The sequence below is a fragment of the Chiloscyllium plagiosum genome, chromosome 18 (genome assembly GCF_004010195.1).
Source record: "Chiloscyllium plagiosum isolate BGI_BamShark_2017 chromosome 18, ASM401019v2, whole genome shotgun sequence".
NCBI classification, from domain to species: Eukaryota; Metazoa; Chordata; class Chondrichthyes; order Orectolobiformes; family Hemiscylliidae; genus Chiloscyllium; species Chiloscyllium plagiosum.
Window position 1 is genome coordinate 1,722,526 of NC_057727.1, and position 24,242 is coordinate 1,746,767.

The 24,242-nt window shown below is 43.9% G+C and overlaps 1 protein-coding gene across 3 annotated transcripts in view; it reads right to left on the reverse strand.

The window, feature by feature from the left end:
• The window catches only part of xpc (xeroderma pigmentosum, complementation group C), a 47,641-nt gene that overhangs the window by 14,185 nt on the left and 9,214 nt on the right, over positions 1 to 24,242 (reverse strand). The window contains exons 2-10 of one of the 3 annotated variants that reach the window (XM_043707558.1): positions 23,964 to 24,174; positions 23,220 to 23,311; positions 22,278 to 22,398; positions 20,135 to 20,219; positions 17,523 to 17,680; positions 16,549 to 16,669; positions 10,214 to 10,303; positions 5,004 to 5,987; positions 216 to 376 (exon numbers count right to left, since the gene is read on the reverse strand). In XM_043707558.1, the coding sequence (XP_043563493.1) occupies positions 216 to 376; positions 5,004 to 5,987; positions 10,214 to 10,303; positions 16,549 to 16,669; positions 17,523 to 17,680; positions 20,135 to 20,219; positions 22,278 to 22,398; positions 23,220 to 23,311; positions 23,964 to 24,174 (2,023 nt within the window). Of the gene's footprint in view, positions 1 to 215; positions 377 to 5,003; positions 5,988 to 10,213; positions 10,304 to 16,548; positions 16,670 to 17,522; positions 17,681 to 20,134; positions 20,220 to 22,277; positions 22,399 to 23,219; positions 23,312 to 23,963; positions 24,175 to 24,242 lie in introns of those variants that run through there. The other 2 variants (XM_043707559.1, XM_043707560.1) reach the window with 2 other exon arrangements.

Genomic DNA, 24,242 nt, shown 5'->3' on the forward strand with positions numbered 1-24,242 from the left:
GAGAAAGAGAGAGAGAGAAAGAGAGAGAGAGAAAGAGAGAGAGAGAAAGAGAGAGGGAAGAAAGAGAAAGAGAGAGCGCTGTGAGGCCCACACAGCTGAATAGCTTACCAATGTAATCATTCAATATAAACTGTCAGGAGAGACAACGAGAACAAATGCTGGTTATGTTTTTTCAATAAGATTGTCAGCTGAGCTGGGGTGGCGAGCACCTTTACCTTGAGTACACTGCCTCTGTCCTGCAGTAGCCGAGGATAGCTGCTGTCGGAGGATACAGGGTCTCATATTTCAGCAGATGTCTTTTTAGGACATAGAGAGGGTGGTTTTTATATTCGGCTACAGACGTGGGCAACGGTTGACTGAGCATCTTAGCTTGCATCTGTGAAATACATCAAAGGAAAGACTACAATATATCAAAGCATAAAACCAGTCATATAGCCCAGCTAGTCCATCTGCACATGACCCCCTTCTATCTTATATCATAGAAGACTATCGCCATAATCTTCTGTTCCTCTCCTCCTCATGTGTTTGTCCAGCTTCCCTTTGTTGTATACACCAATACATGTCTCGATCTATATCAATACATATCAATGAATGTATTGGCATTAATGTTAACCACACGCTGTGGAAGTGTATGCCACATTCTCATTACTCTCTAGGTAAAGAGGTTTCTCCTTATTTCCCATTTTACTTTCTTTTTGACTGTCTTCTAAACTTAGCCCCCCAAAGTTTCAGAAATATGAAAAAGGAGAATGTCTAAATTGAATTCTCAGTCTGTGATCAGAATGTCAAATACAACTGGTGCTGAAAGGTCGGGACCTGAGGCATCAGCTTAGTTTCTCTCCACGGTTGCTGTCCCTGCCAAGGAAGATTTGCAGCATTTTCTGCGTTTATCCCTGGTCTGTGACAATCAGTAAACTGTTTCTAGTGAAGGAACACCTGTGGGGTGGATAAATTCTCAACAAAAATCCAGGGAAAGGACATGTCAATGACTGAACAACCAGATTCTCTTGGGAAGTGCAAGCATTGATTCATTCATGTGAAAATTCAAGAGGCTGCTTTCAGAGACTAGGATCTGAAAAATTTGAGACATTTGTGGAGAGTAAAGTGTGCTTGGGAGGAACAGGTGATTTTGGACAAATCTCTCCCCCACTGGGGGTTTCTGTCACCACATCACTCCTTGTAGACTTGTTTTATTTGTTCTAGCACGTGGGCATCACAGGCTGGACCAGCATTTATTGCCCGTCTGTAGTTGCCCCTTGAGAAGGTGGGGGTGAGCTGCCTCCTTGACACGCTGCAGTCCATGTGCTGTGGGTAGACCCACGATGCCCTTAGGGAGGGAATTCCAGGATTCTGACCCAGGGACACTGAAGGAACGGCGATATATTTCTGAGTCAGGATGGGGAGTGGTTTGGAGGGGAACTTGCAGAGAGTGGTGTTCCCATGCATCTGCTGCCCTTGTCCTTCTAGATGGAAGTGGTTGTGGGTTTGGAAGGTGCTGTCTGAGGATCTTTGGTGAATTTCTGCAGTGCATCTTGTAGATAGTAGCAGCAGATTGTATTGAGTGTCGGTGGGGGAGGGAAGGGATGTTTGTGGATGTGGTGCCAATCAAGTGACAGCTTTGTCCTGGGTAGTGTCAAGCTTCTTGAGTGTTGCTGGAGCTGCCCCCATCCAGGCAATTGGGGAGGATTCCATCACAAACGGAAATATTGATTGCCATGATAGATCAATAACTTCATTTTCACTGGGTCTAGGGATTTCCTGGATGTGGAGGGGGCTGCCTGAACTGCTGTGCTCTTCCAGCACCACTAATCCAAAATGTGATGCTGTATTATTGAGCAGTTCCTAAGGAGTAGGTATGATTGAGAGATGATTTCCTCGGAAATTGCAGTACAGGCTCCCTGCTGGATACATACAACATATGAAACAGGAGATGATATTATGTATTCGGCTCCTTGAGCTCATTTTCCCAGCCACAGCTGATCTGTTTGTGTTTCGAACTCCACTTTCCCATCTATCCTCAATAACCTTTGACCCCCGACCTGCCAAGAATCTATTCACCTTGCGCTTAAAAATATTCAATGACCCCATCACCACTGCCTTTGTAAAGCAGAGTTTCGAAGTCGCACATAACCCTGAGAGAGAAATAAGACTCACCTTATCTCATCCCGAAATGGTGAGCCCTCATTTTAAAGCAGAGCCCTCTAGTTCTGGCTTGACCCACAAAAGGATCCATCCATTCCACCATCCGTACTGTGAAGATCATTCAAGATCATAATCATAAAATCCCTTCCATGCAGAAAGAGAGCATTTGGCCGATCGAGTATGCACCAACCCTTGAGAGCGCCTACCATCCAGTTTCAACTCATAACTCCACATTTACCTAGTCTGCACATTCCTGGACACTATGGGCAATTTAGCATGGCCAATCCAGCCAAACCTGCATATCTTCAGACTGTGGGAGGAAACCACAGCATTCAGAGGAAACCCACACAGACACAGGGAGAATGTGCAAACTCCACACAGACACTCACCTGAGGGTGGAATCGAACTGGGTCCCTGGCACTGAGGCAGCGGTGCTAACCACTGAGCTACTGTGTTGCCCTTACATATTTCAATCAAGTTACCCTTTATTCTGCTAAATTCCAATGGAAAAAACCCAGTCAGTCCAACTGTTCCACATAAAATAACCCACTCATTCCAGCTACCGATGTTGTAAACCCAATCTAGTGAGGTCAAGAAAGCATTTAGTTGATATCTTCATAGATTAATACAAGACAGGAGGGTATTCAGTTCATTAATCTGAGACTGCAGTTCTTCTTCAGAAACTCTGGCAGCTGGGTTTGACACACATTCAGTACATCCCCTGCTCAGGGTTCAGCCATTTGACTTACAGCAGCTGTTCTACACCCATTTTAGAAATGGAAACTACCTGCAAAGCCACAGTGCTGTATCTATACACATCTCAACAGGCTCTGAGGAACCCAACAACTCAACCACAAAGGTGATGCAGCTGCTAATGTAACTGCAGTACAAAGCACAGCCACAGGCACAATCCCTCTGGTACAGTGCAGGAATGGAGTATAAAAGGAGGGAGATTTTGCTAAAACTACAAGGCACTAGTCAGATCACAGCTGGAATACTGTGAACACTTCTGGGCCCCTTACCAGAGGATATATAAACTGGTATCAGAGGCAGTCCAGGGAAGGTTCACTAGGCTGATTAAAAGGTATGAAGGGCTTTTGCCTGAAATGTCGATTCTCCTGCTCCTCGATGCTGCCTGACCTGCTGTGCTTTCCCAACAACACAGTTGCGACTCTGATCTCCAGCATCTGCAGTTCTCACTTTCTTCTGATTAAAGTAATGGAGGAACTGACTTAGGAGAGAGAGAGAATCGATTGGGTCTGTACTCATTGGAATTTAGAAGAATGAGAGGTGACTTTATTGACACATGTAAGATTGTTAGGGGATTAGACAGGGGAGATGTGGAGAGGTTGTTTCCCTGTGTGGGAGAGTCTAGGATCAGAGTGCATCATCTCAGAGTAAGGGGTTGTGCATTTAAGACAGAGATGGGGAATTTCTTCCCTCAGAGGGGAGGGAATCTTTACTGCAGAGGGCTGCCAGTATATTCAAGGCTGAGACAGGCAGATTTTTAATCAGGAAGGGATTGAGGATTATGGGGGAGAGGCAGATTTGAGGATGATCAGATCAGTCATGATGTCACTGAATGGGGGAACGACGGGATGGGCCGAGTGGCTGCTTCTGCCCCTATGTCTTACGGACTTGGAGTATCACCAATGAGTCACACGTGAAGCAATCCATGTTGTAGGAAAAGAAGCATCACAGGGCAAAGCAAAATTACATGGAAGTTATTTCCTGCAACCGAGAAACGACATTGTCAGACCGCTGCTTCCTCTGAACGTGGAGCCATTCTGCAAGGGTGCCTTCTCAATATGCTGGGGCACAGTCAGATTCTACACGGAGGATCCTGCAGTTTCTTGATTTGGGCGGGGGGTAGTTGGGATAGAGTGTGAGAGAGTGCGAGAGTGCGAGAGTGCGAGAGTGCGAGAGAGAGTGTGAGAGAGAGAGAGTGTGAGAGAGAGAGAGTGTGAGAGAGAGAGTGAGAGTGAGAGAGTGAGAGGTCTGCAACACAGAAAGGGTTTCACTCTCTCTGCAGTGAAGCAACCAAAGTCTGGAAGATGGCTGCTATTCTCTCTTACCAGTTGTCTTTAACCAGTGACTAACAGACTGATTAGTTAGTGAGCCAACTGAACCATGTCGGTAGTTGAGAATTTACAAGAAATCATTTACAAGAGACAATAGGAATTTCGACGTCCAGATGGACTTGGGTGAATACAAGGATGCCTCATTAAATCCTGTGGATTGATGATATTGAATGTGTTTCTTCAGTAATTTTTCCTTCATCAAAAACATCCATGTTTGTTGTTTGATTGTGTCTGTATATGTATGAATTAAAGAAGAGGATCAAAGTTTCAGTTACTAGAGTTACAGTGGAACCTCAATTATCCAGCATTCGTTTATCTGAATTTTGGATTGTCCAGCAAGACTGCAAGGTCCGGATGCTGGCTAAATTACGTTATCCGAACGAAATACTCCCCGCCTACATCGTTCAGATAATCAAGGTTCCTCTGTATATGTTTTGTTTGCCTGAGGTTAAAATGATTGCTTTATAATAAATAGTTTATTGTTAAAGTATCTGTTTTCATTAACCAGAGTCCAGATAAGAAAATTGGGGACTTCGATTAAATTTATTAATTTACATTTTTTAATTTTCCGAAGTGTCTCATATCAGCGAGTCCAAGCTGTTCTGGAATAATCATTTTTGTTAAGTGCTAACAATAATATCAACATTGGAATGAGGAGATAGCCAGCAAATGTTAGCCGTGGGAACTCTGCCTCATCACCATCAGCAGAGAGAATGGGAATGACAATGCACCTGAGGGTTGCCTCTCAGTCTATCTGGCTCCAAAGTAAATGCCACCTACCTCCTGGTCTTCATCTCTCTCACGCTCTGTATGATTGTTTCTGTAGACTACCAAAGTCTGGTCCCACCAGGCAGGGTCAACACGGTGTTTCCTCGTCATGGTCATCCAAGCCCCATCGTATCTCTGGGTGACGTCTCTCACACAATTCTCATTGTCAAAGCTGATGATGTAGGAGAATGGTTTGGAAGCATATTTAGCGCAGAGTTCCGGCTGGTTCACAGTGTTGCGTACACAGTCAACTGCTACCCACTTCTTCTCTATCTCTGCATAGACCTCAATCCATTGATTGGAGTCTTTTGAATTCAGGGACACCTCCCTAATCATTCTTCCACCTCTGCTGTTGGCTTTGGCTTTGTTGGAGTTTGAAGACCTTCTCTTACTGGGTTTGGTTTTCCCTGGAGTGTTCTCAAAATCATCTTCCTCACTGTCCTCACACTTGGGAGTCCTAAAGATTGAAGACTCTACTGCTTGCTTGCCTTGGGGAGACTTCATTTGTGAAGAGATTCTCTTGCCCCTCTTATCTCCATCGGAATAACTGTTAGAATCAGAACCATTGCCAACCTCAAAATCAGAATCGCTCTCATCATCGCCTTCAGTGTCCTCTTCCTTGTAACATACTTTTGAGGCTACTCTCCTCCTGCGCTCATTCTTTGGCCTTGGAGAGACAGATGTTTTAGATAGTGGGCACTCCTCATCCTCAAATCCAGATTCAGCAGAACCTCTGTCAAGAGTTTTGTCAGTTTTAGTTCTCCTTCTAGCATTTCCCCTCCTGTTTGCACGTTCTGCAGGGCTCCTTTTCGATGCTGGCCGAGACTTGCCTTCTCGTTCAGTCGACAGCTTCACTGCACCATCTTGCTCCCTCTCCAGTTTAACTACGACTCCTCTGTTTGCTCCTTTCTCAGGCACAGACTCTTGTTTAGTGTCTGGGACCGAGTGACCAATTTTCTGGGAATTATCTTTAGATTTGCTGCCCCTCACGTTCTTCTAAGTAGAACAGACAAAAGATTTTAGAGTCGAGACCAAGTTCAGTTGCACATTTCACAACTCAAAGCTGGCAAGCTCAAGTCTTAACATTGCCAGAATGTGGCTGGAACAACTGCAAACCTTAGACTCTGCTCATATTTTCTCTGGGACAATTGGTTTTGGTGATGGAGGACAGCTGAGCAGAGGCACGAAGGGAGTTGCATTGTGGTGTAAAGGCTGTGGAGGTGTACAGCTTTGGAACGGTGGTCCACAACTCTAGGCTGTTCCTAGCATTCCCTCTAAGCTTCATGTATGGAGCTATACAGCAATTGGGAATGGGATGCTCAGGAAGCAAAGAGTCTGCACATAATTATGTGCACATGCATGGCGAAGTTCAGCAAACAGAAAGTAAAGGGAACTTCTTAAAAAATTCATTGATAAAACGTGGACGTCACTGGGCTTGACCTGCATTTATTGTCCATTCACAATTACCCTGTAGTTGGGGGATGGTGATGAGCTACTTCCTTGAACTACAGTGGTCCATTTGGCAGCAGCACACCACAATGCTGTCAGGTTCGGAGTTATAGGACTTTAAGACCATAAGATAGAAGAGCAGATACAGGCCATTCAGTGAGATCACAGCTGACCCGATAACCCTCAACTTCACATTCCTGTCTTTTTCCACACAACCCTTGATTCTGTTATGATTAAAAAAAATCTATCTCAGCCTTGAATATACTTAACAACCGAGCCTCAACAGCCCTCTGTGGTGAAGAATTCCACAGATTTACTAACCTCAGAGAAGAAATTCCTCTTCGTTTCAGTCTTAAATTGGCAACCCTTATTTTGAAATGATGGCCTCTGGTCCTAGACTCTCCCATAAGGATAAACAACTTTTCTGCATTTCCCCTGTCAAGCCCTCTAAGGATCTCATATATTTCAATAAGATCACCTCTCATTCTTCTAAACCGACTCAACTCTCATCATAGGAAGATCCTTCCATACCATTCCATCAGGGAAAATAAGCCAACTGAATCTTCTCTAGACTGCCTCCAATGCCAGTAGGTCTTACTTTAGATCAGAGATAAAACTGTTCGCAGTATCCCAGCTATGCTTTGACGAGTGCCTTATACACTTTTAGCAAATCCTCTCTACTTTTATACTCCTTTCCCATTGAAATAAAGGCTAGCATTCTATTTGCCTTCCTGATTACCTGCTGAACCTGGATGCTGGCTTTTTGTGATCCAGGGGAGGCAATGGCCAAGTGGTATTATCACTTGACTGTTAAATTCAGAGACCAAATTAATCTTCTGTGGACCTGGGCTCGAATCCCACCACGGCAGATGGTGGAATTTGGATTCAACAAACAAAAGTAAAATCTGGAATTAAGAGTCTTATGATGACTGTGAATTGATTGTTGGAAAAACCCCATCTGGGTCACCAATGTCCTTTAGGGAAGGAAACTACCATCCTTACCTGGTCTGGCCTAGGTGGAATTTGGATTCAACAAACAAAAGTAAAATCTGGAATTAAGAGTCTTATGATGACTGTGAATTGATTGTTGGAAAAACCCATCTGGGTCACCAATGTCCTTTAGGGAAGGAAACTACCATCCTTACCTGGTCTGGCCTACATGTGACTCCAGACCCACAGCAATGTGGTTGACTCTTAACTGCCCTCTGGGCAATTAGGGATGGGCAATACATGCTGCATAGATAGTGACAGCCTCATCGAAGGAATGAATTTTTTAAAATTGTGAGGATTCAAATCTCTCTGTTCGACATCTTTCTGTGATTTTTTTCTATTTAAATAATATTCAGCCCTTCTATTCTTCCCGTCAAAATGCATAACCTCATATTTCCCCACATTATATTCCATGTCTTCAAGTTCTTGCCCACTCACTTCACCTGTTTATATACCTCAACAGGCTCCTAGTGTCATCTTCACCATTTGCCTTTGTCCTTATTTTTGTGTCATCTGTAAATTTGATGATAGTACATTCACTTTCCTCATCTCAGTCATTAATACACATGATAAATTATTGTGGGCCCCCAATTACTAATTCCTGTGGTACTCCACTAGTTACAGCTTGCCATTATGGGCAGCATGGTGGCTTAGTGGTTAGCACTGCTGCCTCACAGCGCCGGGGACCCAGGTTCAATTCTACCATCGGGCAGCTGCCTGTGTGGAGTTTATACATTCTCCCCGTGTCTGCGTGAGTTTCCTCCTAGTGCTCCGGTTTCTCCCCACAATCTAAAGATGTGCAGGTTAGGTGGATTGCTATGCTAAATTTCCCATAGGGATCATGGATGTACAGGTTAGGTGCATTAGCCATGGGAAATGTAGGGTTACAGGGAAATGGGTCTGGATGGGATACTCTCCAGAGGGCTGGTGTGGACTTGTTGGGCTGAATGGCCTGTTTCTACACTGTAGGGATTTTGTAATTCATTCTGAATTCCCCTATACCCCAATATTCTGTCTTCTATTAGTTAGCCGATCTTCTATCTATGCAAATATACTATCTCCAACACCAGGAGCTCTTTAAGCCTAATATGTGGTACCCTATCAAACCCCTTCTGAAAATCCAAGTATATGAAACCACTGCTTCCACTTAATCTATCCTGCTTGCTACCCCTTCAAAGAGTTCCAATAAATTTGTCAGCTATGATTTCCCCTTGACGACTCTGCTTATTACCTCTAAATGCTTAACCTCTGACATTTTCTCATTAACAGATGTTAAGCTAACTGGTCTACAGCACTTGTTTCTTTTTGTCAACCTCCTTTTCTGAATGAAGGTGTTACATTGGCAAGTTTCCAATCCTTTGGCACTTTTCCAGAATCTAAGAATTCCTGCAAGATTACTTCCAGTACATCCACTGTCTCTGGAGCTACTCCCTTTAATATCCCAGAATGCATCCCATTAGGTCCAAAGCTTTGATCAGCCTCATGGAAGATTACAATCAGTGTTTGATTCTTTGAAGTTCTAGTCTCGCCACACGACTGTGGATAGCATCAGTAAGGGCCAAGGAGAGGAGGTGGAGTCAGTCACGCTGTGACAGCTTCCACAGTGGATTAGCCCACTGACCCTATCACAGCATTCAAAGTGGTGACAGAGTTGGCAAAGAGTAACTGGGCATCAAGAAGCACCTCTGTAGACAGAGCAAAGAGGAAATCTGCAACTGTCCTGCCCAAATCACTTTGAACGTGAGGCTCAATTAGAGTTCAGCTAGGGAAGTGGGCTGAGAAATGGCAAATGGAGTTTAATATATCTAAGTGCAGGGTCTTGCATTTTGGAAATTCAAATCAAGATAGGAGTTTCATGGGGAATGGTAGGGTCTTAAGGAGTGTAGTGGAACAGAGGGACCTTAGAATTCAGGTGCATGGTTCTCTGAAAGTGGACTCACAGGTAGACAGGGCAGTGAAGAAGGCATTTGGGACACTGGCCTTCATCAGTCAGGGCACTGAGTATAGAAGTTGGGAAGTTACCTTACAGTTGCACAGGACATTGGTGAGGCCACACTTGGAAGACTGTGTTCAGTTTTGGTCACCTCGCTATGGGAAGGATGTTATTAAACTGGAAAGAGGGCAGGAGAAATTTACAAGGATGTTGCCAGGGCTCAAGGATTTGAGTTACAGGAAGGGGTTGGACAAGCAAGGACTTTTTTCTTTAGAGCATAGGAGACTGAGGGGGTCCTTATAGAGGTGTGTAATATCATGAGAGGCGTGGATAGGATGAATGCACTCAGTCTTTTTCCCAGGGTTGGGGAATCGAACACTAGAGGGCATCAATTTAAGGTTGGAGGGGAAAGAATAAAAGGGAACCTGAGGAGCAACCTTTCTTTTAAACACAGAGGGTAGCATGGACATGGAATGAACTGTCAACAGAAGTGGTTGAGGTGATTATGTTAACAACATTTAAAAGACATTTGGACACATACATTGATAGGAAAAGTTTACAAGGATATGGGCCAAGTGCAGGGAAATGGGGTTAGTGTGGATGGACATTTGTCGGCATGGACCAGTTTGGGCCAAAGGGCCTGTGTCCGTGCTGTAGGACTTTGACTCTATGAAATTTCGAAACGGAGGTTGCTAGATTTTTGTTGAGCAGAAATTTGAGAGTTTGTGGAGTCAAGGCAGGTGGATAGTTTTAAGATGCAGATCATCCAATGATTGCACCGAACAATCTCCTCCAGTTCCTGAGAGGCCGAGGAAAAAATGAAGTGATCATAATCAGATTGATTTCTTACCGCTTTCAAATTTTCTTTAAATGGAACAGGTTGAAATGAAATCACAAGCCGTGATGCCATGGCCAGAGTCCGAAGGATGATCAGAAACAACTGTTAAAACAAAATCAGATTGTTAACTGAGATTACAACAATTGAGAAATACAACAGCACGTAAATATCAGAGAAGGCCAAACAATTCAATTCCTTTCAATGTTTAAGATTGCTCACGAAATTACGTCCCTCCAGTATCTCAGTGCAAAATGGAATTTACATATTAGTGTTCCTGCTGAGAGAGAGATTTCCAGGGCTAGAAATGGAGGAATGTAACAACCAGGTGAAGTTAGGGGCATAGCAAAAACAGAAGTATAGAGAGAGAGAGAGAGCACAGAGCACTGAAGGAGAGCACATGGCCTTGGAACAAAAGAGGAGCAACAGACAAAAATAAATGACTGAAAGAGTCACTGAGAGTCACAGAAACAGGTCCTTTGACTCAACATATCCATATCAATCAGGTTTCCTTAACTCAATTAGTCCCATTTGCTTGCATTTGGCCCATAAACCTCTACACTTTTCCTATTTGTGTACTTGTCCCAAATGTCTTTTAGATGTGATAATTGTGCCCGTCTCTGCCACTTCCTCTGGCAGCTCATTCCATACACACACCACCCTCTGAAAGAAAAAGTCATCCCTCAGGTCCATTTCAAATCTTTCCCCTCTAACCTTAAATCCATACCCTCTAGTTTTGGACTCACCTACCCTGGGGAAACGATCTTAGCTATTTACCCTATCTGTGCCTCTCACAATTTTATGAACTTCTAAGGTTACCCTTCAGCCTCCTACACTCCAGGGAAAAAAGTTCCAGCCTCTCCTTATAAGTCTAACTCTCCATTCTCAATAGCATCCTTGTGAATACTTTTTTTGCATCCTTTCCAGTTTAAGGGCATGTTTTCTCCAGCATGGCGATGGAGGAAATAAAACGAGGTGCGGAAGGTTGAGAGGTGAAAAATGGGAGAGAAAGAAGGTGGCGAGAGAGAAAATGTGTGAAAGGACAAAAGAAAGAGGGAGAGAGAGAAAAAACACTACAGGGAATGAGATCGGGAAACTGTGTGTGAGGAAGAGAGCAAGAGAAAAATAGTGAGAGCTGAAAAGAAGAGAGAGGAAGAAAGAAGAGATGGAGAAAGGCAGACAAAGAGGGAGGGAAAGAAAGGAAAAGAGTGAAATAAGGAGAGGATGGAGGGAGACAGGAGAAAGGTAGTTGGAATAAAGGACTGAATTTTCCCTGGGGTCTGATTGGCTACTTTGGTTCAGTGTTTCTATGGTTGCAGTTAATAGATGCTTCAGCCACAAAGTTGATATTTTAAAACACTTTTTTTTCCCTTGGAGTGTGAGCATCACTGGCAGGACCGATGTTTTTTTTGCCTGTCCCTAATTGCCTTCAAGACATTGGTGTTGAACCATTTTCTTGAACTGCTGCATCTTTCTGTAGTGGGATGGTACAGTGTGACTGGGCCAAATGGCCACTTCAGAGGACAGTTAGGAAACATGGAAGATAGTTTGCGGATGACACGAAAGTCGGACGAGTTGTTGACAGTGAGGAAGGATGTAGCAGGTTACAGCGTGATATAGATAAGCTGCAGTACTGGGCAGAAAGGTGGCAAATGGAGTTCAATGTAGGTAAGTGTGAGGTGATTCACTTTGGTAAGAGTAACAAAAAGACGGGGTACTGGGCTAATGGTCGGATACTTGTAGTGTGGATGAGCAGAGGGATCTCTGGCAACGCATTCCATGCATTCACAACTTTCTGTGTAAAGAACCTTCCTCTGACATCCCCTCTATACTTTTCTCCTAATATCTTAAACCTATGAGGTTTACCAGGATGTTGCCTGGTATGGTAGGAAGATCGTATGAGGAAAGGCTGAGGCACTTGGGGTTGTTTTCATTGGAGAAAAGAAGGTTTAGGGGTGACTTGATAGAGGTGTACAAAATGATTAGGGGTTTAGATAGGGTTGACCGTGAGAACCTTTTTCCACGTATGGAGTCAGCTATTACAAGGGGGCATAGCTTTAAATTAAGGGGGGGTAGGTATAGGACAGATGTTAGGGGTAGATTCTTTACTCAGCAAGTCGTGAGTTCATGGAATGCCCCTGCCAGTAGCAGTGGTGGACGCTCCCTCTTTATGGGCATTTAAGTGGGCATTGGATAGGCATATGGAGGATAGTGGGCTAGTGTAGGTTAGGTGGGCTTTGATCGGCGCAACATCGAGGGCCAAAGGGCCTGTACTGCGCTGTATTCTTCTATGTTCTATAGGAGCAGGAGTAGGCCATTTCAGCCATTGAGAGCGTGCTCTGCCATTCAATGGCTTTAGAGGGTTACAAGGTAGCTAGGACGGAACTGAAGAATGGATTTAGGAGAGCTAGAAGGGAAGAAGAAAAAGCTTTAGTGGGTAGGATTAAGGAAAACCCCAAGGCATTCTACTCTTATGTGAGGAACAGGAGGATGGCCTGAGTGAGGGTAGGGTCGACCTGGGATAGTGGAGGGAACTTGCGCCTGGAGTTGGAGGAGGTAGAGGAGGTCCTTAATGCTTCAGTATTCACTACTGAGAGGGATCTTGACATTTCTGAGGACAGTGTGAAACAGGCTGACAAGCTAGGACAGGTTGATGTTAGGAAGGAGACGGTGCTGAAAATTTTGAAAAACATAAGGATAGATAAATCCCCTGGGCCAAGCGGAATATAGAGCAGCAGGTCAGGCAGCATCAAAGGAGTAGGACAATCAACGTTTCGGGCATAAGCCCTTCTTCCCGAAACATCGATTCTCCTACTCCTTTGATGCTGCCTGACTTGCTGTGCTTTTCCAGCAACACATTTTTAAGCTCTGTTCTCCAGCATCTGCAGTCCTCACTTTCTCCCAGGCAGGATATATCCTAGGTTACTACAGGAAGTGATGGAAGAGAGTACTGCCAGATGATTGGAGGTTGGCAAACATTAAACCCTTGTTCAAGAAAGGGAATGGGATAATCCTGGTAATTACAGACCAGCCAGTCATTCCTGATGAAGGGCTTTTGCCTGAAACGTCGATTTTCCTGCTCCTCAGATGCTGCCTGAACTGCTGTGCTTTTCCAGCACCATTCTAATCCAGAATCTGCTTTCCAGCATCTGTAGTCATTATTTTTACCCAGACTTACGTCAAGGTGGGCAAAGTATTGGAGCGGACTCTGAGAGACAGGCTTTATGATTACTTGGAAAACCATGTAGTTTGATTAGAGATAGCATGGCTTTGTGAGGGGCAGGTCATACCTCACACATCTTACTGAATTCTTTGAGGATGTGGTAAAACATGTTGATGAAGGTAGAGCACTGGATGTGGTACACATGGATTTTAGCAAGACATTTAATAAAGTTCCCCATGGTGTGCTTATTCAGAAAGAGGAGGCATGGAATACAGGGAAACCTGTCTGTCTGGATACAGAATTGGCTGACCTATAGAAGACTTTAGGTAGGTTGGAAGTATTCAGTCTGGAGCTCGGTGACCTGTAGTTTAGATTAGATTAGATTAGATTACTTACAGTCTGGAAACAGGCCCTTCGGCCCAACAAGTCCACACCGCCCCGCCGAAGCGCAACCCACCCATACCCCGGGGAGAACGTGCAAACTCCACACAGTCAGTCGCCTGAGGCGGGAATTGAACCCGGGTCTCTGGCGCTGTGAGGCAGCAGTGCTAACCACTGTGCCACCGTGCCGCCCGTAGTGTTCCACAGGGATCGGTTGTGGGACATCTGCTGATTGTGATTTTTATTAATGACTTGGATAAGGAAGTGGAAGGGTGTGTTAGTAAGTTTGCCGATGACGTGAAGGTTGGTGGAGTTGTGGGTAGTGTGGTGGGCTGTTGTAGATTGCAACAAGACATTGACAGGATGCAGAGCTGGGCTGAGAAGTGGCAGGTGGAGTTCAACCTGGAAAAGTGTGAAGGGATTCACTTTGGAAGGTCAAATTAGATTTCAGGGTTAAAGTCAGGATTCTTAGCAGTGTGGAGGAACAGAGGGATCTTGGGTCCATGTCCATAGATCCCTCAAAGTTGCCACCCAGATTGAGGTTGTTAAGCAGGCATATGGTGTGTTGGCTTTCATTAGCAGGAGGAATGAATTTAAGAGCCACGAGGTTATGCTGCAGGTCCATGGAGACATGATTAGACCATACTTGGAATATTGTGTTCAGTTCGGGTCTCCTCATTATGGGAAAGATGTGGAGGCTTTAGAGATAGTGCAGAAGGGAATTACCAGGATGCTTCCTGGACTGGAGGGCATATCTTATGAAGGAATGTTGAATGAGATAGGGCTTTTTTCATTGGAGTGAAGGAGGATGAGACGTGACTTGATAGAGGTGTACAAGATGATGAGAGGCATAGATTAGTACAACAAAGGGTTTGTAGGTTAGTCTGATCTTCAAGTTGGATCAAAGGCCGGCACAACACTGAGATCCGAAAGGCCTGTACTGTGCTGTACTGTTCTATGTTCAATATGATGATGGCTGATCATTGAGCTCAATACCCCAATCCTGCCCTCTCACATCACCCTGAACCCTTTAGCCAGGAGAGCTTTATCTAACTCCCTGAAAATACGTAATGTTTTAGCCTCAACTACTTTCTGTGGTAGGGAATTCCTCAGGCTAACCACTCACTGGGTGAAGAAATTTCTCCTTATCTCAGTCCGAGATGGTTTATCCTTTAACGATGACCCCGGTTTCTGGACTCCTCAAACACGAAGAACATCCTTCCTGCATCTAACCTGTTAGAATTTTATAGGTTTCTAAGAGATCCCCCTTCATTCTTCTAAACTCCAGTGAATGCAATCCTAACTGAATCAATTTCTCCTCATATCAGTCCTGCCATCCCAGGGACCAGCCTGGTAAACCTTCACTGACCTCCTTCTGCAGCAACAACATTATTCCTCAGATAAGGAGACCAAAACTGTATACAATACCCCAGGTGTGGCCGCACCAATGCCCTGTATAACTGCAGCAAGACATAAAACAAAGAACTACGGATGCTAGAAATATGGAACAAAACATAAATTATTGGAGAGGTCTACAGGTCAAGCAGCATCTTCGGAAAGAAAGCAGAGTCAACAGTTCAAGTCCAGTGACCCTTCTTCAGAAATGTTTCTGCTGAGTTTCTCTATCAATTTCTGTTTTTGTTGCAGCAAGACACTCTTTTTAACTGCACTCAAACTCTCTCAGTACGAAGGCCAACATAGATTGCCTTCTCTAACCACCTTCTTAACCACATTGGTCTGGAGTCACATATAGGCCAGGCTGGGTATGGACATATTTCCTATTCAATGAGGTGTGTTTAATGAAAATCAATGATCGGTCACTGGATTATTTGAACAGAGGCCAGTATCCTGTCACCAAGTCACCCTTTATTAACATGTGCACAGTACGTGGACTCTGACCAGCCAGATCAGAGCCAGTCCCTAGAATGAGTAGACTCTCTGACAATTCTGTTTATTTATTTTTTCTTTTCATCCTTTTCATTCTTTTTTATCCCCTACACTACCACCCAACAGCAATAGTGCTTATTTTTCTCCTGTTTTATCTGTCAGCCAGGGTTCCCTGATTGGCTCAGGTTAACAACCCCAATCAAGGATCTCAGTAAATAAGATCCATCTGGCCCTCGTTCCAATCACTACCGGCATCATTGTTGAGACTTGCTTTCAATTTTGCATGTTATTGATTTATTAGGGGAGGCTGTGACATAGTGGTAACACCACTGGACGAGTAATCCACAGTCCCAAGGTAATATTCTGGGGACACGGGTTCAAATCCAACCATGACACATGGTGAAAATTTGAATTTAATTTAAAATAAAATCTGGAAGTAAAAATCTAGCCTAATGGTGATCACGTAACCACCGTCAATTAAAAATCCATCTGCTTCACTAATATCCTTTCAGGAAGGAACGCTGCAGTCTATACCCAGTCAGAGCTAACTCCAGACCCACAGCAAAGTGGTTGATTCCTAACTGCCCCACCCCCCCAAGACGTGTTCAGCTTTTTTAGCCATTAAACTCCTCTGATGGGGTTTAACATTTTTACTCAGCCTTAGCATTATTAATCTAGTGATATCACCACTACACCATCATTATCCTTAAATAAGTTCAGCATAATCTCCCTGCTCTTGTCCTCTATGCCATTAATTATGAGGCCTAGAATACTGGGTAGGCTGATGGAGGAGGAGGAGAAGGTTAAGGGGCAGGAACGGGTCAAAGAGCCAGTGAGTCCAATTCATTTTGGACCCTGTTGAAGTGCATAGTCCAGGGAGATCAGAGATTCACCATTGCCAGTCACAGAAAATACACACATGAACCATTTCCTGCTCGCTCCTTGTGGAACGGCTGCCGAATCTCCTCTTCAGCACCGCAGACAGACAGTCCACCTCATCGTTGGGGAGAGAAGTGTCAATCTCAAACGATGACACAAACCTGCAAATGGAAGAGAAGAGAGACCATAGATACTGAGCAACGACACCAGAGGAACGAAGCTAAAGTGAAACCCTTGTTCTCCCATCTCAGACCGAACACCTCACAGAGTCCAATTTGTTTCTATTCATGAAAGAGAAGGAGCAATGTTCCCTCTAAGCTGCACAGTGCTGCTTAGAGAGCCCTTGGAGACCCACATAGCCACAGGAAGGTTTATATTCAATTTGATTTATTACTGTCACATGTACCGAGGTACAGTGAAAAGTGTTATCTTACATGCTTTATAGGCAGAAGGAACAGAGGAGGCCATTCAGCCCCTTAAGCTCCTACCTCTATTTAATTCGAACATGGTCAATCTATATTTGCAACTCCATTAATCCAACTGTCGAACCATATCCACAATGCCCACCCATCTCCTTTGTCAATTTTTTCCTAATCTCAACAAGTTTTTAAGGAGTGTCCTGAGTTTCCATTGGTTCAATATCACAGTGGGAGGAGGGATATTCACTAACAGGAGAAATGGATTTGACAGGAACCAGGTGTGTTAAAATGCTTATTAGTAAAAACGTTCATCACACCAAACCTCAGTATAACCAGTCATGCATTGAGTAAAAATCCCTTAAATATTAAAATTCTTAAATCCATTTACAAATCCCTCATGAGCCTTGTTGCTCCCTATCTCACTGCGTTCTGCCAGGTCCACAATTCTCTGTGATGTCTGGGAAATTCCGATCCAGGTTTTGAGTATCACCAATCAATCCCTTCACCTCACTCCTTTGCTCTTCTCCTTTTAACTTTAAACGCAAGCCTTTGGTTAACTTGGGAGGTGACAGGAAGGCCACTCTCATTGACTTACCAGTTGAGCAGTTTAGAGATGTATGGAATTTCTACACGGCCACCTGGCACCTTGGCAAGTGTGGCAGGTACCAGGGACAGCGCCAAGGCCTGAAGCTCTGGTTCATTGCACATCCTATTCCGGAACATACCGTTAGCCAACAGACACAGAAGGTGCACCTGCAGAAAGAATAACAATCAAAACATAGTGAGAAAATTCATAAAGGGATGAGCAGGTAGGGAAAGAGTTAAGTTTAGGGTTGCTTGACAAAGGCTCAACTAGCATGACTTTGACCAGATAAGAACTTGCAGTAAACAGCGAGATGCTGGAGGCAAGGGTAGTGGTTTAACGAGGTAAAGAAATCCATTGTGTAATGCCAAATGACTTAATCTTTACTGTTGATGCTTGCTGATTGTAATGGTCATCCAATCAATATAGACATTGCCTTGTTTGGATGCTACTCTCTGTAAGTGACTATATTATTCCTTAAGAATCTGCTGTTCGACAGAAGACCGAGAACTCATGTATTTGTGTACATGGGCGATTGCTCTCTCGACATGGCTTGGAATAAAGGTAAAGAAGGTAGCGCCATATTAAGTCTTGGAGTGTTTGCTTTGACTGATATGGCGATATGGAAATGGGACAACAATAGGAACAAAGAACAGGAGCTAAGCCATTCAGCCCTTCAAGCCTGATCCACCAGTCAATGGGAATCATGGTTGATCTGTGGCCTAACTCCAGACAACTGCTTTGGCCCATTTCCATTAATACCTTCGCTTAACAAAAAGAAAATCTCTCTCAGATGTAAAAACTGATTCAGCATCCACTGCTACTTGTGGAGGAGAGTTCTTTGTAGCATCTCTCTCGAACGGTCTGGCCCTAATTCTCAGACTGTGCCCTCTAGTTCCAGAATCCCAAACCAATGGAAATGGTTTATCTTTATCTTTGTCTACCCTGCCTTTTACTGTTAATATCCTGAAAACTTTGATCAGATCATTTCTTAACCTTCAAAATTCTAGAGAAAACAGGCCTAATTTGTATAATCTCTCCTGATAACTTAACCCCTGAAGTTCAGGTATCATTCCTGTAAACCTACATTGTATTCCCTCCAAGGTGAGTATATCCTTCCTAAGGTGTGGTGCCCTGATTTTCTCTCAGTACTCAGTAAAATATTAAAGACTGCCAGTGCAAGAATAGGCACAACATAACGATTATAGTTAAAAAAAAAGCTATTTGTCTCATCCAGTCTTTCAGTGCTCCTCCAGCCCTATCACCATATTCCTTTCTCCCTGGTGTATTTATCCAGCTTCCTCTTAAATGTTTCAACACTATCCTGTCCACCCGCTTCCTCTGGGAGTGAGGTCCACATTCTCCCCACTCTCCAGGTGAAGAGGGTGCTCCTGAATTTCCAGTTCATTACTGACTAAATAACATTTATGGCCCCTGATTCTGGTCTCCTCACAAGTGGAAAGATTGTCTCTGTATTTACTCTATCAGACCCTCTCAGTAATGGATAAAGCACTGGCATCCTCAGCCATGGATTGTCCCATCTGGGGTGAAGTCAGAGGACGACTTGGACTGAAGGGTCTGTTTCCATGCTGTACATCTCTAAGTAAAGGAATTCCAATCATCATTGTCAATATTCTCTTTTCAAGAGAAAAGAGCCCCAACTTGTTCAATCCTTCCAGAAGATTATATAATGATACAGCAGAAATGCACAATGGGCTGAGGACACTGTATGAACAGACAAAGTAGGAATGGTGAGAGTATGCTATACGATCCCTTGAGCGTACAGCATCATTTAACAGATTCATGACTGATCTCATTGTGGCCTCAACTCTACTTCCTGCAAACCCCAATATGCTTTGGTTCATTGTTCATCACAAGCTAACATATTCTGGGTATTGGTATAGATAGCAGGTTAGTCCCAATTCCCCATCGCAGAGTAAGATTACCCTCCCCATTAAGGCCTTATCCAATTGTCTTTTGAAAATTATTGTTGAATCTGCTTCCACTATCTTGCCACAGCACACACTACAACTCACTGCATAAGTAAATATTTCCTCATGTACACTCCAGCTGTTTTGAGAATTCTCTTCGATCTGTGCCTATCTGGTTACAGATCCTCCTGCCATTGGAAACAGTCACTCTGCACTTGGGCTCTCTGTTATTCCAATGACAATTCCTTGATCTGACAATAAATTATGGCCAGCCAGCAATACCCACTTTCCATAGTTTTTAAAATTTGTTTTTAATTCACTCATGAGATGTGGGCATCACTGGCTGGGCCAGCATTTATTGTCCATCCCTAGTTGCTTTTGAGAAGGAGGTAGTGAGCTGCCTTCTTGAACCACTGCAGCCTAGGTGCCATAGGTACACCCCCAATGCCCTTAGGGAGGGAGTTCCAGAAGTTTGATCCAGTGACAGTGAAGGAACGATGATTTATTTCAAAGTTAGGGCTTGGAGGGGAACTTGCAGGGGGTGGTGTTCAGTTGAAAGAACGCAGGCCAAAGGTTAAGGTTAGTTCCTCTGAGTGAGCCAAATATTTACAGATCAAGTCACTTTGCAAATCCCAAAAGTTCATTGTTAAAGTTCCAAATGTAAAGCACCATATCCTAGGTTCATGCACACACCTTGTGAATGTCAATGCGGAGGTTCCGAGTAAAACGGTTTATCATCCGACGTAGGTAATCCTCAAACTGAAGCTCTCTCTTCTCTCTGTACAGAATGAAACAGCGGACTTTTAGCATTACAGGACAAAACAAGGTTGGAAGTTTGATTCACCTATATAGGTAAAATCACAGAAAGCTCGCTCTTGCATTTCTATAGCACCTTTCACAGCCAGAGGTTTGCTCCACTGAAAGTGACACTCTCCCAAGTGGCAGCCATCATGTTGTAATATATAAGCAACACAGCAGCCAATCTGCACACAGCAAGCTCCCACAAACTCCATTGTGATAACGACCAGGTAATAAGAATATAAGAAATAGAAACTGGAGTAGGCCATTCAGCCCTTCAAGCCTGTCCTGGTATTCACCAAGATCATGGCTGATCTGCCCCATGTCTCAACTCCTCCTTTGTTCCAGCTCAGCATAATGAAGTAACACTTTAGTGATATTGGTGAAGGGATAAAGGTTGGTCCCTTGCTCTTCAAACTAATGGCCCTTGTTTCATTTACAGCCTCCCTACTGGGCAGACCGGTGTTTTTTTTTTGGAGAGATGGGGTTGGTTGGTGGTGTTGAGATAGGAGGATGGAGTTAAACATCTCACTGAACACGTGGTTGTGCAGTGTGAACACAGAGCCTTGTTGATCAGAGAAACAGTTAAAATCATTAAGGGTTGAAGCAGGTGCATGTATTGAATGGGCTGTTCTGTGCAGAAGTCTGCATTTTCTCTGTTTAGTGTGTGCCCTGCCTTGTCATGTCTCAGCAAAACAGTTGGAGTAATGGCCCAGAGTCATAGAGATCTACAGCACAGAAAAAGACCCTTTGGCCCATCATGTCCATGCCAGTCAAAAACAACCACCTAACTGGGCCCAAAGGCCTGTCTGTCTTGGTAATGCAAGTGCACACCTAAATAAATCTTAAATGTGATGAGGATTTCAGCCATCCAGCTTTCCAGGCAGTGAGTTCCACATTTCTACTAGCCTCTGGGTAAAAAAGGTTTTTCCAACATCCCCACTAAACATCCTGGCCCTTACCTTAAATCTATGCCCTGACAGTCATTGATCACTCCATCAGAGGTAAAAATTCCTTCCTGTCCACTCTGTCTATGCCCCATATAATTTTGTTCCCATCTCAAACATGACACCCTCAGCCTTCTTTACTCTAAGGAAAACAACCCTAATCTGTCCAATCTCTCCAGCCCAGGGAACATTGCACTTAAATGCTGGCCCAGCATTTATTACCTATCCCTAGTTGCCCCTTGAGAAGGTGGGGTGAGCTGCCTTCTTGAACTGCTGCAGTCCAAATGCAGTTGGTATACCCATAATGCCCTTAGTTTCTGGATTTTGACCCAGAGACACTGAAGAAATGGCGATATATTTCCAAGTCATGGTGGGGAGTGGCTTGAAGGGGAACGATTAAAAGTAATGGAGAACACAGCCTTTGTCCTTCTAGATGGAAGTGTCATGAGTTTTGAAGGTGTACAGGAGGAATGTGGGATCACCCATGATGGTGGAGCAGTTGAGGGGCTGAATGGCATGTTTCAGTTCCTATTGCTTCTGGTCTTATTTCCACTCTCTTTTGTGTGAAGTCCTACCTGACATCACTCCTGAAAAACCTGAGTTAATTTGAACATTGTAGCCCTTGTTCTGGACTCCCCCTGCTGAAATACAACAGCTGACAGTGCTGTATTTTATCAATACCGGCCCCTGCAGTGGGCAGTGGAGGCTGTCATTGTCTGATATAATCTAAAAAGATGCCCAAGACCTAATGGAATGAGGGAAACAGATGACAGATATATTAGGTAACAGTTTTTTTTAAACTGGGTGTGAATTGATTGTATAAATAAGGGGAGCTAGTAGTCAGTGTGATGTATATTTATAGAATGCAGTTAACAGAAATAAAACTTTCACATAAATGAGTGGATTCAGTTATCTTCTCATGTACAACAGGGAGAGCCAGATTTCTGTCTGGTGTGTTTACAGGGCGCGACTTCAGCTCAAGATGTTCTGACTCAGAGAGAGTGCTACCCCACAAGGTGAAAAAGCAGCTGACAGGCTAAATTCTGATAATGACAGCAGTAAATTTGAAAAAGTGATGATTGGTCACAGACCTGCTCTCCCTCTTCTTGGCATGTGCTGGACTTTCGATTTCAATCTCGAGTGGTTTTGCAGGGACGGTGGGTTCAGGAAAGGGAGAAGCAGATGGTTCTTCTGGCATAGAGGTCTGGAGCTCTGTCGGAGGTGGGAAAGAAAAGGATGATTAAATTCTGAGATACTTCATATCACTGGGCAGTCATTCAACATCAGTTAATGACTCAAGAACTTCAAGCAATGTTCACCTAAATGAACATGACTGTAAAACCATATTACCCCTCACTGACAGAAAGTAGGACAGTGGCAGCATCAAACACTCACAGGACAGATACATCACAGGGTTAGACACAGACTAAAGCTCCCTCTGCTCTTTTAAACAGACAGGTCATCTCCCTTGACACTATATCCATGAAACACTCTCAATGCTGCATGTGGTTACATACAGAGTAAAGCTCCCTCTGCACTGTACTCATTAAACACTCCCAGGACTGGAAGAACATAGAGTTAGATACAGAGCAAAACTCCCCGTACTCTCAAACAGAAAGGAAAGCTTTCTCAACACCTCCCCCATCAAACACACCAGGAAAAGGACAGCATGAAGTTTAGATACAGAATAAATCTCCTCTATACTGTCATCATCAAACACTCCTAGGATGGGTTTAGATCCAGTATAAAGCTCCCAAGACACGTTTTTCTTTGAAACTGCATGCAAAGCTTCCTCTACTCTTCCAAACTAAAAGTAAAGCCTCCTTTATGTTGCCCTCCTCAAACACACCCTGGACAGGGGCAGCACAAGGTTAGATATGGAGTAAAGCTCCCTCTAATCACTTCACCTAGAAGTTACACTTCGGGACAGGTTAACAAATGTACTGCAAATTGAAACCATGTTGAACGCCGAGAGATTTATTTGGCGGGTCAGGTAAAATTACATCGTATTAGTCTGTGATACCATTTGTTACCTTCCACTTCCTCCCACTCATCTTCACTGTCCTCTGTACTGTCTCCTTCCTGGGAACTACTTTCTTTCTGCTGCTTTGCTGGTTCCATCAACCTGAGGGAATTTTGGAGAATAAATACAATTAGCTCCAGGAGATTGAGAGAGAGAGAGAGAGAAAGTGACAGGTTCTGTCACCTGCATCTGCTAAATGTTTCACTCTGGGCTGATAGTGGTGCTGTTAAAATAAGCCTCATTGTTTGAAACTTAAGCTCTCATATAATAAGTGAGGGAAAGCCAATGCTGTAGATAGAATACTGGACTATCACTGATTTTATTTTAGATGATTTCCCTCCATGCAATAAATGACTTACATAAAAAAAAAGAACTGCAGTTGCGAGAAATCTTAAACAAAGCAATGAATGAATTGCCTGGAAGATAGAAATTCAATTGATTTAAACCCCGAATTTAGAGACATTTCAACACCGATGAATTACTTAGGTCAACATTCTTTGCAGTTCTTCATCCCACTATTAGTTCAATCTGCTCCGTAAGAGATATTGAAAGCATTGAGTTGAAAGTGCTCCTCTATCTTACTGAAACAGAACAGGGAGCTCATGCTCCACACACCGAGTCTCAGAGAGGTCTGGCACAGTTATTCACCAATGCCTCCCAGAATTATAACTGCTACAGTTCTATTCACGTAGTGTTATGGCACAGGAGGCCACCATTTGACCCGTCAAGTCTGCCCACTCTCAGAAAGGCTTACCTGCCAGAGGCGGGTACAGCCTGCTGTATCTCTTTGCTGCCGCCTTCTTTGACTGAAGAGCATCTTTTTCTCTCCCTGGCTTTCGGCAGTTTCTTTCCTCTGGTGCTCTTACCTTGAGGGGTCAGGCTGACACCTGCCTTTGCTACGCCCCTTCCACGATGTTTAGATTTTGCCAGAGGCTTTTCAGGTTCAAAATCCTGGCTGTCATCATCTGTTCATCAAGGGAAAGAGGAGGAGATGTCAGGGTGCATTAAAAGATCAGATGTCCTAGCACATGGC